This window comes from Pseudopodoces humilis, chromosome 6, assembly GCF_049639895.1.
Source record: "Pseudopodoces humilis isolate 2021_Gansu_Grassland_sample_001 chromosome 6, ASM4963989v1, whole genome shotgun sequence".
In the NCBI taxonomy this organism is placed as follows: Eukaryota; Metazoa; Chordata; class Aves; order Passeriformes; family Paridae; genus Pseudopodoces; species Pseudopodoces humilis.
In genome coordinates this window covers 72,057,746-72,074,381 of record NC_142205.1, presented here as the reverse complement: position 1 = coordinate 72,074,381, position 16,636 = coordinate 72,057,746, and the positions used below count along the sequence as shown (strand labels likewise).

Genomic DNA, 16,636 nt, shown 5'->3' with positions numbered 1-16,636 from the left:
ATACTGCCCCATGGGGGATGAGAGTTTAGTATCCCAGCTCTCTCCCTGTGGCTATTACTAACTGGCATGGCAACTCTAACTGTTCCCCAAAAGCAATGCCAGGAATGCACACTACCTTCTACACCCCGCTAAGCTGATCCATGAAAACATACAACCTCCTTGCCAAGCTGCCTCACCAATTTGTCCCTGGGGAAAGGGACATGACCCTTCCTGCCCTTGTAGCATTTGCTGCTCTGCCAACAGCACTGCAGAAAATGAAGGCTGCAATCCAGTCAACACTGCTCCACCTCTACCCATCTTAACTGCCCAGACACAGGAAGAAGAGAAAAGGATAAAATCTTGGATGACAGACAGCAGGACATGGGTGCATGTAAGTTAAACTTTTTACACGTGGAGAAATTGAGGAAAAGGTAATTCAGAGTCACACAGATGTAAACACCAGTCAGATAAGACACATCCCAGCTGCTTCACTCAAGTCTTAAAGCTAGCACCGTCACGCTGATGATCAGAAACCCCTGCCATCCAGGCAGCCAGGGGAGCAGCTCACATGAACAGGGCAAGGCTGATGTATGCCAAGTCACTGGTGCTATTTGGCTGGTGAATAACCAGGCAGGGCCGTGAGTCAGCCAGAAGACGTCTGCTCCCACAGGCACCCTTCCTGCCCTGTGGTCTGCCAGCAGCAGAACCAGAAGCTGACTGCAATAAAAACCCCATCCTACCTTCTGAATGTGGCGTTTCCCCAAGCACATCCTCTAGATGGTCTATCTGGAGAAATCTTCACTGACCTGAAATTACACAGGGCAGCAGAACGGTGTTGCAGCCAAGAGCAGGGGCTGTAGGCAAGCAAGAGAATCACCCAGTCAGGTTGCAAAGTACCTCGGATGGCTTTACCTCTTGCTCTAAACGTGGCCAAGAACAGATCAAAAATCTAGTCAGGCCTTTGAACCCCAGAAAGTGAGCTGACCCCAAATTAGCTCAGTTTTGAGAGCCTGGTGCTTAAAATGCCAGGGTTGCGGGTTCCATCCTCATATGGGCCATTTACTCAGGAATAGGACTCAGTGATCCTCATGGGTCCCTTCCAACTGAGAATATTCTGTGATTGTGATCCCAACCACACCACTCTGGCTGTCCTGCCCCAGTGCTCAGCTCTAGCTGTGTGGTGACAAAGTTCCCCTACAGGCTGCTGCATGCCTCTCCCAGCCTCAGGCACACAGCCAGCCTGCCCCTGAGGAGCTCTGCACCCACAGAGGGCCATCCTTCTCACACTGATCCCAGATCCATCCACCCTGGTGTCCACATGGCATCCTGGACCAGCAGGGACAGTTGGAAGTTCTGCTCTTCCCACACTGGCCATGCCACAGGGACCTGCTCAAGCATTCCTTGGAGCTGTTTGACCCTTCCCAAGGCCCCTCCAGTCCCCCCAACTTCTGCATGCCCAGCACCTAGAGCCTCACTCCTCAGTGCTCCTTCCCTCACAAAATGCTGGGTCAGAGCCTTCTCCAGCTTCCAGGTGGCACAAGCTGTCACCCAGCTCCAGTGTGGAGCCTCCATCCCCTTTCATGGCAGCACCACCTCCAACTCAGGTGCCCTGGCTCTTATCTGCAGCCTGGTCACTGCAGAAGCTCCACCAAAAGTCTGGCATCTCACCACCTGCTCCTCTTGGTGCTACACAGCCCCAAATCCTCCTTGTGCAGCTTTCCTCCACCAGGCTCCCACAGTCCCACCTGTGCCAGCAGCACATCTCCCTCAGGACAGCACCTGCTCCACCAGGCACAGGCAGAAGCAGGTACTGTATGGCCACCAAGCCCTCGCTGTGCATCCCCGAGGATCCTGGGAGCAGCATCTCCCCCTCTCACTGCCCTGCAAACCTCCACACCACCTCTGTGCCAAATGCTCACCACCATCCTCTCCCACCAGCAGCAAACCCAGGTGATCCCGGGGCTTGGGGATCCCAGAGACGGGAGCTGCTGGTACAATAACCAGAGTCCCACAGTCAGGGAACAACAAACAGTTCCTGGGGAGAGTGGCTGGGCTCAGGAGCAATCAGGAGCAGTGACCCCACCCACCCAAAGCAGGATCTACACCAAAAGACAAATGTCTAATTCCACAAAGACCTTCTGAGGAAAAGAAGGGAAGAAAAAACAAAAAAAATTGAACCCCAAGAAGCTCCCTCAAAATGTCACACAAGAAAAAAGCTGAAACATCTCCCCTCCAATGCCATTCAAAAAGCCTCGCTCAAATTTATAAAAGCCTCTGTTTAAATACATAAGCTGAATAAATGCTCTGCTGGCAATCTCCAAAACTGGGGAACTCCTCAAATTATGAGGGGGAAAGAAAAAGAGGAAAAAAAGGGGAAAGAAAAAACCCAAATAAACTGGAAAAACCAAGGAAAGGAACAGTGAAAAGTTGAAAAAAGCACCAGGAGCAACACCAGCAAGGGATTCTCTCTGGTGAAAAAACAAAAGAGACTGTTTTTTCCCCCAATTCTGAAATTCATCCCCACAAAAGTGAGCAGCCTCCCTTAAGTGCTGCTCTCTGCTGAGTGCCTACACCTGTCTTGGAATGATCCCCCCAGCACACAGCCTCCTGTTAGCAGGCATGATACCTGCAAGAGGTAAAGAAAGGCAAGCAGCTAACCCAAATCCCAGTGGGTTGCCTGAATATTGTTTGTTCCCAGTTGAATTTTGTTTGTTCAAAGCACGGGCCAGGTGTTTGGGCACACGGAGCACACGGCTCTTTGTGACTGTCACTCACCCCAGCCTTGCAGCCGGAAGAACCTGGCACAGATGACTTCATGAAACCAAATTAGGGGTCATACACAAGAAAGGACATCGCCACAGCTCTGGCGTAATTAGGGCCCATCATCATCAAGGACAGGAAATTGGCACATCTGCTTTCTGGGCTGCTGATCCAACGGTGGCTCGGGCATGATGTCCTGCTGCAGCCCTGCATAAATATTGCCCTGATTGCCCCCAAACAGTGGTACAACAGTGGCAAAATAAGCACTTGTTTTATCACTCAGCCCCACAGTTGCTCTTTACTCTTTCTCTCCTAGGCCTGGGAGGGCAGAATTGACACAATGCTGTCTCACGCTGTCCTTTGCAGCACTGGAGGGGCCAGGCCAGATGGAGAAATGTGAGCCCCTTTTCCTCCAGAGCGATGTTTCCGTTTGTATGCACCCTTGGAAGGTTTGAACCTGTCCCCCTGGAGCCAGTGATAAAACTGACACAAACTGGATGACTGCTGGATCACGACCTGTGCTTTTTTAAAACTTATTTTCCTCTATATACTACTGGGAATTGTGCCATCCTCTCCCCGGGTTGTGCTGCTCTGCAGGCAGAGTTCCTGACTGCTCCGTTCTTCTGTCTCCTCTGGCCGGGCCGTTGTTTCCCAAGAACACCAAAAAGGGTCACTACAACTCTAGAGTTGTGCTAAGCTCCCAGCCCCGGTGATCCCTGGGCATTGCTCAGAGTCAGCATCAGCTCCTGGTCCAGAGTGGGAATTCCATGTTTTCTGTCCTGCTTTTATTTTTTGCTCTCCCAGGCCAAGAGTGATTTATTTTTATGCTGTTGTGGTTTGCACCAGGACAGCCCATTTTTCCCTCTTTGTTTTCATTCCTTCTGCTTGTCTGAGCACCGTGGAAACAAACAGCTCCGGAGAAGTGGAAACAAGCGGCTCTGTGCCTTGTCCAGGGCATCAGGCAGCAGAGAACCATAAGAAGCTGAAAGGAGCCTGCTCCACTTCTGCTGAGACAGGAGTGAGCACCAGGGATGATCCTGACTCCTCGGGGATGAGTCAGCATGCACACAGCAAGGACATTGCTCCATATTCCTGCATTTCCACCTTCTCTCATCCAGCACATCATCAGTATTTAGGTGTCCCAGCTGTTGGAATTGAAGGGTTTCTTTCCCCCGTGTTTCTGTGCCTATATTCTGTGGGTACTGCAAATGTTTCACGATATTACAACCGAAGAGCTATTCAGGAATTCTGAGCTTGCATAATTCCCAGATTTGTCTAGACAGATACTTTCCATCTGGATGATGCAGGCAATACCACATGGACACGAATGTTCCTGTGTTACTTAATGCTGTCCTTTTTATTTATTCATTTCTACACTGCTTCACAGGATGCACACAGACACAAGGCTACAGCTGTAAAGAGAGGAAGGATTTGTAGCTAATCCTTCAGGAGGCAGCTCTCAAACAGCTCCTGCATGTTGTATAACTGCTGGAGTCCCTCTGGTTTCTCTTTCCTTTTACAAAGCATGAGACTTCCATGTGTGGTTCATATCCTGTGAGGGGAGCAGAAAAATATTCTCCTGTGAGCTGCCCTGGCTCAAGGCTTCTCATCATCATCGTCACCTGTCCTTGGGTTTGCACAGCTCAGGGTGTCTGGAAGCGCTGGCTGGTGCCAGTACTGCGGAGCCGTCCCATTGCATGCTGCCCCTGGATCATTTGGAAGAGGGGCAGTCCCAGATCGGAGTCAGAAAGGAGATACAATTAATCAGCATTGCAGCCACACGCACAGACACACCAGAGTTTCATTCTTACAAATGCTGGCAATCACTGAGCATCCTGAAGAAATCAAGCCGGCTCACAGCTGTTGGGCAGAGGTATCCGGGACCTGAACTGCATTTATCAAGCAACAAAGCCCTCCTGACCTTCTGTAGTCTATCCAAAAGGCAGCCTGTGTGGCCACCGAGCCACTGTTTGACTCCAGTCCTGAGGTCATCTCACCATAGCACTGAAGAATTTTCCCCCCAGGCACCACCTTTCTGCTACAGCATTCCTGAGGACCCACAGGCCAGGCTCACAGCCAGGCTACACCAGGGTGACTTTTCCTTCCAACTGCTCACTCCCCAAATATGACGAGTTCGCTTTGGCACCATTTGCCTGAGGTCTTCCCAACCAGCCTGGGCCAAAAAGAAGGTGGGAGAGGGTGGATATTAAGGGACAGCATGTGGGGAAATCATCTTCAAGTGCTGGAGATGAAGAAGGGAGCTGTATGCCTTTCTGTTCACTACTTTCTTTGCAGTAAACCTTGGCAGTGAACTTGCATTCGTTCCTGCATTGACCATCCACGTGAAAACTTCTGCTTCTAGGGCTGGGTTACTTCAAAGCTGTATTTTTTTTTGAGAGTTCTGTTTTCAATGACTGAGGGTGGTTTCTCCCTGGTCCCCCTGGTTTCCCCGCTGTCCCAGCCTCCAGGCACAAGAAGCCAGTGTAAAGGAAGTCCTCGTGCAAGTGGCCTTGATTCCAGACGGGTGGGATGGGGAGTGAGGGCAAGCTGCGCCTGCTTCAGATGTGGAGCCAACACCCAGAGGCAGTGGGAGACTCAGCTGGGGTTGGGACAGAGGTGTGCAGCTGGCCTGGGTCCCTCGGTGCAGCCGAGAGCCAAGGTCCCCTCCTGCTGCTGCAACATGGTCCTTGTTTTGGCATTGGCAAGCTGCTGATGCCCCACCCCACGCCAAGGTTTATGCAGCACTGCGGTGCTGGAAGAGGGCGGGGAGAGAGCAAACATCAGCAAACGAGTTCTGGGATCTGGGAAAGGAGGCTCCAGCCCTTGTGTGAATGAAGCCAAACAGCCATGAACCATTGCCCTGTATGTCCTATGTGCCTACCTCCCTCTCATCCAGCCATTCCAGCAAAATAGCCATAATTTATCTGCTTCTTCAGCAGAAACCACAGGCTAAAAGGAATTCACACACTTGGAAACAAGCAAAGAGTGAACTGGCAGTGGAGGCTTGTTGCAAGCACACTGGGTCACATGTGCTTAAAGCAAGACTTCCAACATCTGGATAACATGACACGTACTCCCAGGCAAGGCGGGTGCTCTTGGGGTTTGGGGTGGACTCGTGCAGCTTGGAAAGCTGGAGTACAGCTGGTTTTGGGAAGGTCAGCAAGCTTCCTCTGTTGTCTTGCACGCCTCTGCATGGCTTTTTTTTTTTTTTTGGCTGGGTCTTTGGCAAAGCCCAGGCTGCTCTGTCCTTAATTTCCCATGTTTTGTGTATCCACAGGGACTGCAAAACACCGCTTGCTTACCCTTTGGCCTTGCTAGCTCGAAGGCACTAAGAACTTTGTGAGCCAGATCTCTGGTTGACATTATTCACTGCTGGTCCACGGGCTTTAGTAACGTTTCCAATCTCCATCACAGGGAGGCTTGGCTTGGCGCTGGGATCGGCATGGAGAAGGTACTGTGACACGGATGTGCTGGGTCAGAGAGCTGTAGCTACAGCGAACCATCCAGAGACTGCAGGAATGGGAATGAAGTGAGATAAAAGGAAAACTCTCCAGCAGGATGACTCTGACTTCCTCATCTCTTCCTGTGGACGGAAGAGCAAGGTCCTTTTTGCAGTCTGATTCACCTCCACAGCCTGTGGGAGACACTGTTAGGACGGGGCTTTTTTTTGTTTCAAAATCGCCAATCTGTGGTGTTTGTGCCATCCCCGACCCCCCTCAACATAAAATGTATTTGGGGCTTACTCTCTGGCACACGTGCAGCGCTGGCAGCCACATCAGCCGGGGCGCGTCTGACGCGGATGACGGGACGCAAGGGAGACGCGCGGGCCGGGCGGGCGGGGGCGGTGCGAGCCCGCCCGCCCTTGTCCCCCGCCCCAGCCGCCGCCGCGGGGAGGGAGGGCCGTGCCGGGCCGGGCGAGCCGCGGTGGCGGCGGCGAGGGGCGGCCACTCCGGCGAGCGGCAGGACGGCAGCGGCCGGCTCAGCTCTCCGCCCGCAGGCTCCATGGCCGGTGCCGTGCCCTTGCTGCTGCTGCCGCTGCTGCTGCCGCCGCTGCCCGCCGGCGCCGCGCCGGCTGCGGGCGAGCCGTCCTGCCACGGAGCCTTCGATATGTACTTCGTGTTGGACAAGTAAGCGGGGAGGGAAACGCGGGCGGGGATGGAGGAATCGCCGCCATCGGGGATCGGGGCGGCGGTGGCGCCGCTTTTGTTCGGTGGCTGCGTGGGGCTGAGGGGCCGGGGGCGCTGAGGGGCGGCGCGAGCGGGGAGCGCGAGAGGGCAGGGGCGCTGAGAGGCCGCGCGCGCGAAGCGGGCGCGAGGGGCGCTCGGGGGCCGCGCGCGCGGGGGGTCGTGAGGGGAAGCGGCGAGGAAAGCATCGAGAGGGGCTCGGCGGGAAGGGCGGGAATCGTGCCGGGACCTCCTGAGGGGATGTGGAGAGGGGCCCCTGGAAGTTCTCCCACCGGAGGTGCGTTCACGGCCGGAGACGGTGGAAGAGCGAGCGGCGGCAGCATCTGCCGCCCGCCCGGCCGGGCTTTTGTGGGGAGGTTCGGTGACCGCGATCGCCCTCAGGGCGAGTGGGGAGCGGGGCCCGGGCTACAAACTTAGCAGCGAGTGCTGGCGGAACCTCGAGATGTCCGGAACAGCGAATATTGTCAGTTTCTCCACGAAATGTCATCCCAGATCAGGCCGCTGATGTGCTCTGGTTTTCCCTCCTAGGTCCGGGAGCGTGGCGACGAACTGGCAAGAGATATTTAATTTTGTAAATCAGCTGACAGAAAGATTTGTGAGGTGCGTGGTGCTGCTTGTGACAGCCGAGGTGATGCTGGAGTAATTCTGGGCTGTGTTAAACCCACCTTGCCCCCTTGCTTTTCCAAACTCAGGGGACATGTTCCACAAACACATTAGAAGTTTGGCTTCTAAGACCTAAATTGCTGACAACTGTTACTTTATTTTCTTGTGCTCGGACATCAGCAAGAAGCTGACAATATGTGTCTTTAAATACTTTCTTAAATGACTCTCAGACGTGATTTGATGTTTTTTTCAACTTGTTTTTCAATGTAACACGTGCCTAGTTTCTGATGAAAGACTGCTCAAATTCCATGTTTGGGGGTCTGCATAAAGAAGAAGTCTTGAACACATGTAAACATATGTGTAAATACATAGTGCAGGTCAAAAGGAAGAGAGCAGTGTTAAAGCTCAAATGCCGAGGAAGCCCATGCCGTGTAACACTGCAGTTGTTGTACTTACATATAATCAACTTTGTTACTGTCAGCAGTGTTGTGGGGCCAGTCCAGCTCCTCTTGAAATAGCTGCTGTAAATCCTGGCTGACGGCTCTGTACCAACAGCTGAGGACTGCAGCGCTTTGCTTTAAAAAGCCCTACAACAAAACCCAGAATAAACTGAATAAATCCCCCACCACACACAGGAAAGAGATGGTGCGGTAGGTTTTGCTGAGGAAAACCAGGCGCAGAGTGCAGTTGTGACCTTGGCTTGCTAAGAAAAGGATACAATTAGGCTGTTATAATTAAATACTGTGTATTTTCATCTTGTCAAAAGCAAATTTTCTGTAAACTTAAGCAAAACTTCTGTCTGGGGGCAAGAGAAACTTTTGGAAGTTGTTTTGTAAGCTCTGGAATTTAAAAAAAAAAAAAAAAGGAAAAAGAGAGCCTGATACCAAAGCAGGATTTCTTTGGGTAGGTTGTAAAACATTTTCCTCCCCGAAAGGGTGGAAAGATTTCAGCGGAAATCTTTCAGTTCAGCATCTTCTCCAGCCAAGTGACACTCCCTCTTGCAACACTTGTGTGGAGGTCTGGCTGCATTCCCATCCCACTGTCCGAGCACTCACAGGGGAGGCATGGACGGGCTGGCTGGTGGAGAGAAAGGTTCTGTGGGGATCCTGAGGAGAAGTTGGCTGAAAGCATAACTTGGAGGGTATTGCACGTGGGGCTGCATCTCCAACAGGGAAATCCCACAGTAATCGGTAGGCAGTGATGCAGGTACCAGGGGCTGGGATTGCAAGTACTTGGTTTTGTTTGGCACCTCAAAAGGGTGATAATCCCTTGCTGTCAATTCTGGCTTAATTTAGAGCCTCTCAGATTTTGGTATGCAAAGCCATTATGGACTGACTGCAAGCCTGGATCCTAAATCCAAGGTCTGTGTAGCTCTGTGTAGATTTGCAGAACTTAGATTCCCTTGATGTCAATAATTGTAAGTTGCACCCCAGGACAGTCATTGACATCAATGAACTGAAAACATACGGTCATTCACCTTTTCACGTGTTAAGGCCTTATTAGCTGTAACTTGATTAATTAATGCTGATACTCATATACAGTAAATTACAAAGTTAGTAAATATATTAAAATTGTGACAAATAAAGTTTAAAATCATGCGGGGAGAGACGTTACAACTTACCTTGGGAAAAATTCTGTCTTGAGCCTCCAGAGCATCAGGAAACTCCTAGGTGTTTTCCACTGCTAATTAGATGTGATTCCCTGTAACCCTGTGCAAAGAGACAGGTGACCTTCTTAAAAATAAATATAAAAAAAAAAAAGATTGAATTCCTTAATAAAATCAATTCATACAGCATTGCTTTTTAGCGTGACATTTCCCTGTATGCTTTTAGGAAATAAGTTTTCAAGTCTCACAACTCTCTGCTCAGAGAAACAAACCCAGTCTTTAACTCCTGTCATTTTGGGTTTGTAGTTCAAAGTAATGTTCCTAGGAAGTTGGAGGATAAAGGTCACGCAAATGAGACCTGCATAAGTGAATGAAATGCTGTGCATCTGTACGTTTCTCTGAAATGTGTTTTGCCTTCTTTCTCTTTTCTAAAGCCCCAAGATGAGACTGTCGTTTATTGTGTTTTCCACCCAGGCACACGTCATAATGCCGCTAACTGGAGACAGGTTAGTGCTCTGCTCTTTTAAATCTCTCCCTCCCTCCCTCCTTCCGCCCCTACTGAATCAGAGGAGCAGTAACAGGTACGGAACAATGACTGATACCTCTAAGTGGTGGCCAGTCATAAGCTGATTTAATTTTGTGACCCTATCTTTGGATAGCCTCATAAAAAAGGAAGGAGAGGAATAGTGGGAAACAAATCCTTGATGTTAACCCTGCCACTGCTTTGCAGAAAAACTAACAGTAATGTTTTCATCTCTGTGTGACTCTGCATCTCCCTTGGCGCAGTGCAAGAATGATTCTTCCATTCGCTTTTGTAAAGCGGCATCCATAGAATGGTTATCAGGGTTTTTTCATGTCTAGGAGAAGCATAAAATGGTAAATAAATGTTTCTCATAGTCTCACATAAGGTAGGTATTTTGTTTCATATTTCCTAATCTAGGCTTCAGGGTCTGTTTTAGACCCTGGTTGGTGCCACTTGAAGGGTGTGAGGTCTTCCTGACACTGTGGTGGTGGATAGGTGTACCTGAACTTTCAGTGGATGGTTTTGAAGGCTGCTCACTCTGATTTCTAAAGCAAGTGAGGATTTGAAACTAGGATAGCTTAAGGATGGGTGGGGGGAAACAGAATGAGGAGAAAAAGGTAGAGAAGAGAATATTGCAAAAATAATTACCGAACTCACAGAAACTGGGCAATGGTCGTGTGGAACGAGTGCTCTCAGCAGAGGAGTGTCACTGCTGTCTGAGTCCTTCGGTGTCCTCTCAGCCTTTTCAAAACCAACACGACCTCTGCTCTCCCCCTTCTGTCCAGGAGCTACCGCAGTGCACAACCTTCTGGGTTTTGAACATGTAGGATAAACCACTCAGGAGTCACTCCATAGACCTGTGGCAGGGTGGAAGTGAGGTGGTCCATCTTTTCTGCTCCCCTCAGTAGGGTCAGTGCAAAATGTGGTGTGCTGCAGTTCCTTAGTTGTGCTATGGGTTTATTTGTTTTAAACAATATATAACAGCAAGTACAAGACTTGCTGGAAAGACCTGTCACTGGCAACAGGCATGTGTCATGCTAGAGAAATGTAGCTGACATCTGAGCTGTCTAAAAACTCAGTTCTGAGCCCCTCCTGTTTTAACATTTAAAAAGTGGTCTGTCTTGAAAACAGCCACTTCCCCCCATCCGGATTGAGATATTGGATCTGCTCTCTGTGGGCAGAGACAAGCTTATAAGCCATTTTTCCAGATGGCTTGAGAGGGGTCAGGAGAGGACACTTGAGCCTGTCCTGGGGCCTGCTGAAATCAATGAGGTCCCTTCTCTCCATCTCAATAGGCTGTCAGTGGCCTGTTCCTTATCAGGCCTGAGAGGCAGCAGTGGTAGCACACAGAGCACTTGAAATGCTGGGCAGGATGCTGGAACCCTGCCATGGGAACACAAGCAGCTTTTTCATTGCCTGGCTGTGGCACACTTGGAGCCACGCACAGAGCTGTGTTTTTCTCAGAAGCCTGGTGTAACGCACAGGAAGAACCTCCACAGTTCTAGTGGGTTCCCTTGTGGGGCTTGGCTCCAGTTCAGGGTTGGCTGATGCTCTTGTGAGTGTGTCAGGGAAGGCAAAGTGTCACCCTTCTTGTGCAGGGGGAATTACAAAGAGAAGGAGACTGGTAACTGTGACCATATGTACATAGGTGGGGACGGAGAGTTGGAGCAGCTGTCCTTTTAAATATTAAAGAAGTCAACAGAGGAAAAATAGTGAGGCTGTCTGGCCCCCATTGTTCCCAACAGAATATAAGGATGCTAAGCACACTGCAGTTGCGGGGATGGGTCTTTGTGTGGGTGATTATTGGATATTATGGCCTTGGTTCCTTACAAGCATTTTGGACTTGCAGGCATGTTTTTGCCCTGGCTTACTTGCTAATTCCCAAATGCCAGGAAACCACAATTTCTTCCCAGCAGTTAGATCAAAGTAGGGCAGAATTATTTTTTTTTGAAAGCCTCAGGCTTTCTGATTGTTTGCACAAAGTTCTTGCTGGGTGTACTGCACAATAGAGCTATGGATAAAAGAAGGCCACAGTATAGCGCCAAAGCCCCCAGATTCCCAAATATTTTGTGAGCGTGAGTAGTGCTGTGACTAACTCTAAAGAGAAGTCATTGTTAATCATGGTACACACAGTGCTATAATGAGTCCATAGAATAACCACAACACCCAGGTGGAAAAGCCTTCTCACATCAGTTAAAGCTCATTTGAAACACACACGCTTGTCAAGTTGAGCTGGAAACTGTTCAATAAGTGGCAGACAAAGATTGGAGCGCTCACCTTTGGGGCTCACTGTTGGAAGGCAAGTGGTTTGGGACAGTGGATACCCTCAGGAATACCATCCAGCTGGCACAATGTTGCCTTTGTTCTCTTTTGGCCAGCTGTGCTGGCCAGCGGCAGTCCAGGTTTCTGTAAGCCTGCTTTGGCAGCACTGACCGGTGCCAGTGGCCAGGCCCTGCTGAGTCTGCCTGGGTGAAACTCCTGCTGGAGATAAAGAGAGATTGTGTTGGTGAGGGTGGAAAAGTGGTGTGCTCGAGTAGCTGGTACGTGACCCACTGTACCGTCCTCGCCGCTAGTCCAGTGGTGCGCTGACAGGGGTGTGTAAGACACAGGTGCATTTGGGGCCTTGGTGACGTGAGCTGCCCCTGCGCTTGGGTCCAAGGCAGCTTGCCAAAACAGACTGATCTGCAGAGAGCGCGTTCTTCCCGGTGTACCAGGTACACAGAGTTGGCCACTGATGTGGTTTTCATCTGGAGCCTGTGCAGGAGGTGACAAGTTTGAAGCAGAGTAATATTATAAGTGAATCAACCCCCTGTAGTATTTAAGAGGCCTAGAAGGCATAAACCTCCTGTAAATGATGCACCTGAGGAGGCTCATGCAGGGTTTCCTTTCACCAGTCCAGCAGCTTGCCCCATCAGAGATGGAGCCATCACTTTTTGTCAAAGAACACTTCCCCTCTCGGTTTCAGTGACGTGTGTTTGTGCTTTCCTGTTTACTGTACATCCTTCTTAGCAGCAAACCCCAAGTACCTGTTCTGTTTGCCTTTGTTTGTTAGGGATGAGCCTGTTGCCTTGCAGCACACAGCCTCATTTCTCACCATAAATACATGCTCAGATACAGTGAGAGCCACCATCTCCTGCCAGCGCTCGTACGCTCATCACACTGAGATAATTCAAGATTCCAGCACTTCAATAGGTGGAATGTGACACGAAAAAGACATGCACAATACTGTCCCCCACTCAGAGGGGCTAAAAACACCCATTCTGGAATCTGCATGGATATTAACAGCTGTGTTTGCCTGGCTGCTGCTGGAAGAGCTGTCTGAGGCAGTTACACAACTGAGAGAGAGAACAGACGGGGTAGCTATTAAAAATTAGTTGTGCCTGTGCTGAAACACAGAAATGGGCTGCAGCGCATATGCTGAGTGGGTAAAAGATATTAAATTTGCACTTATTCAGCCCAAACACAGACAGGCTGCAAGTTGCTGATTCTGTTTTGCCTCTTCCACCCCCTCCCTTTTCTGATTTGCACCACAAAGCCAGCGTCCCTCAGCCCCTGTTAGTGTTCCCGAGCTGTGCTGTGGGATGTCCAGGCACCCGGGCTTAGGGCTCTGCTGTCATGGTACGTATGAGTTACACAACCAGAACTTCCCTGGGGATTTCTGGAGCTACCAAGCAGCCATACAGAAACTAGAGAAAGGGAAGTTGTGAGAGCACTGAGGAGCAGGAGTGGGGCTCCTGAGTGCTGTGCCTGGCTGACTGCTGAGTCCCATTATCAGGACAGTGAAGGCAGGCACGAGGTCCCGTGTCCAGCCTTCAAACCAGTCGGGGGGAGTTTCAGAGAGGCAGAGCCCACCTCTCCTGCTGGTCCCAGGGCCCCAGGTCCTGCAATCCACACCAGCCTTCTGACATCCAGACCAGAACCCACTTGCACTTGACCGGCTTGGAGACTGCTGGGAGCTAGCTGACATCTGGCTGGGTCTGTCTAGTGCAGCTGTGCCCTGAGGGCAAGAGATGGTGCCTGATTAAATGCGGCTAAAACGCTCATGCTACCCAAGGTTTTCCTGGAACCCCTTGTAGGCAGAGACCTGGCAACACCAGGGATTGCTGTGCGACCGGGTCACAAGACGTTGCAGATAAATAAAACTGAACTGATTGTACAAAAGCTATTTCTGCAAAATGAAATCTGTTTCACAAAACTGGGACTTGAGTTGCTGCTTGTTTCTTGGCAGCAGGGCACTAACGCCTGTGATGTGCTGCCACTCATTCCTGGCAAGCACCAACCCTGTGGTTTATAATCTGCGTTCGTACATAATCACTTGCAAGTTGTCTCTATAGATGCTGAATGTAAAATATTTGGATCAAACAGATTGTATTATCTTACGTAACTTGTTCCCTTCCATACATTCAATGCCACATATCTCTTTTACTCCCTCCCCTCCCGGATTGTATCAGTGGATCCTGTGATGGGGAGCTTATTCCAGCTATGGATTGTACTTTGGAACAGAGCTGCTAAACATAGAGGAAGCCCATCCGTGGAACAAATGACGAGTGGGTGGCATCCAGGCAGTGTGGCATATGCATTCTTTCTCATTTGGTCTGGCCTAAGGAAAGCTTTCACGCATCCCGCGATGTATTTTCCCTCCATCTCCTCACCCCTGCTGGGTTCCTCTTTCTCACCTAGATTTGTCACAGTGTTCTATATATTCTGGCCCAAATTTTGCCCCTTAGTTTTTGCTTATCCTTTCCTAGCATGGCTTTCCATGGACTTGGCTGAACCTATGTTTGCAGGGGAATGAGGACCCTGTGGATCAGATTCTTTCAGTAGTCTCTCTGCCTTTTCCCCCCACTTGTGCCCATTTCACTGGAAACAGTTCCTGTGGTGCAGTCTGTCGACTTCTCCCCTTTCAGCTCCATAGCTAGTGAGCATCTTGCAGGTGGACCCGCTGTACTGCTCATGAAAAACCATGGTGCAGATATGTTTTCCTGTTAAATCTGTGTGAGCTGTGGACCTGTGTGGGATGTCTTCGGAAAGGTCACGCAAAAAGGTTGTGACAGTCAAAATTTAAAAACTATCCTCAATCCTGCTCTTTTCCCATGGGCACAAAAGGTGTCTTGCAAAAGCTACATTTGCCTACTGCTGTTTTCTTCAGGGCAAAGGTTTTAATTATTGAAGTTCTGTTCTATGTCATTAAATTCCTGCATATTGATCTGGAAGATTTCTGTTGAAATAGAACTGCTGTTTTAGGGGATTTCTTTGATTGCAGTGTGGTTGGAAGCAAAGTTGGTTTAAAGTAGCAAAATAGACCTAATGCAACAGAATTTCCACTGGGCTACAAAATGCTTCACCACCTCTTTGCAATATCTACTCCGCCTGAACATTTTCCTTGATTCCAGCTTTTTGACTCACTGAAGCATATTGCGTTAGATAGGTCTGAAATACCTGTTCCCACAGCGCCACTTCTGTCATGAATACACAGTCTGCCTTCATGTGGGATCCTAACTAAAGGCTCTAATTTACAGCTTTTCATTTCAGTTCTCCTTGAGGACAAATACTGTTTTTCAATTGGTAAATTACACCCTTTCCACACTTCAGGTCACACAAAAAGTCTCTTACCTTTTCTTTCGTTCGCAGGGAGAAGATCAAGAAAGGCCTAAAGGATCTGGAGGAGGTGATACCAGCAGGTGAGACATACATACACGAAGGACTAAAAGAGGTAGGTTTTACTCATCTTCTTGCAGTCAGCCGATCCTCTATTCTCACCCTTTGGGTAACAACCTGTAACATAAATAGAACGGTTGTACACCTCAGTCTGTTATGCTCAAATCTTTCTGGCTGCCTGAGTGGTCCCAGCGTTGCCCAGACACTCTGCAAATCCCCTGCAGAAGATGATTAGCCATCACAGCAATTTGCCATATGGAATTTCTCAGACTTGCTCCTGCTCACAGAGCATGGGTGTGTGTCATGGATCTCAGAGCTCACCCAGCATGCCAGTGACACGGTGAACAGTCACACGCAGCTCGGAAGGGCTGCGGGGCTTGCGGTGCCTTCCAGAGCGCTCTCCTTGGGGAGAGTTTACCTCACAGAGCAGCGTTTGTGAGACAAACGCTCTTCATTTTGGACTGTCTTAATTGCGGAGTTCCCAGCTGCTTGTATTTTTCTTTGTTCAAGTAATGCAGTTTTGATGAAAGCCCTAGCCCCGAAGGTGAAGATCTAAGCTTTCACTGCTACAGAAAAATCAGTTCTTCCCCTATGACTGCAGAGCCATGTTTGTAACCAGGATCTGCGCTCTGAAAAGCCGGGCAAAGGGAATTCCGTTGCTATTTAAAAATAAAAAAAATAAAAAAAAATTAGTTTTAAGCCGTTCTTTTTATATCTTGGAACCTACTGTGTTTGAAATCTGGGGGTTAGCAAAGAAAATCCTAATGGTGGATTTGAAGCACTCTGTCCTGGGAGAGCTGCGCGTTGCGAGGGTTGACTGGTCAGTGACCCGAGTGCTTTGGAGATGGGCTCAATTGTGGCTGGAAAGGACCAGTGAGGGGCTTTTTCCTGCTGGTAGTGAGTTCAAGGGAGGCAGATGACTGTCATGAGAGATTTGAGGATGAAGCTGTTATTTCAGATGTTGTATTAGATGCTTAGAAGATGCATCACAGTTAAAAGTTTGGGTGTAGTTTTAAGGTGGATAAAGGATTTTGTTGTTTTCAGGCCAATATGCAAATTGCAAAGCAAGGAGCCTCAAGGTTCTCTAGTATCATCATTGCACTGACTGATGGCAAGCTGGATGGTCAGATTCCCTTGTATGCAGAGAAAGAGGTGAGCACAAGCTGGAAATACATGTCATGCTCTGCAGAGTTTGGGTGCTGCCTCTTGAATTAAAAAAATGCTTATTTCTCTGTTCTATGATGCCACAGGCAAGGAAATCCAGAGAGCTGGGAGCAAGAGTTTACTGTGTTGGTGTCCACGATTTTGAGCAAGAACAGGTAA

At 49.5% G+C, this 16,636-nt stretch overlaps 1 protein-coding gene across 1 annotated transcript in view; it reads left to right on the top strand.

Moving 5' to 3' along the window:
- The first annotated feature begins 6,671 nt into the window (after positions 1–6,671).
- Positions 6,672–16,636, top strand: part of ANTXR2 (ANTXR cell adhesion molecule 2) — a 73,512-nt gene continuing 63,547 nt past the window's right edge. The window contains exons 1-6 of the mRNA XM_014260401.2: positions 6,672–6,866; positions 7,452–7,523; positions 9,567–9,638; positions 15,287–15,368; positions 16,358–16,465; positions 16,564–16,632. Coding sequence (XP_014115876.2) covers positions 6,742–6,866; positions 7,452–7,523; positions 9,567–9,638; positions 15,287–15,368; positions 16,358–16,465; positions 16,564–16,632 — 528 coding nt within the window. The 5' untranslated portion in view covers positions 6,672–6,741. The remainder of the gene's footprint in view (positions 6,867–7,451; positions 7,524–9,566; positions 9,639–15,286; positions 15,369–16,357; positions 16,466–16,563; positions 16,633–16,636) is intronic.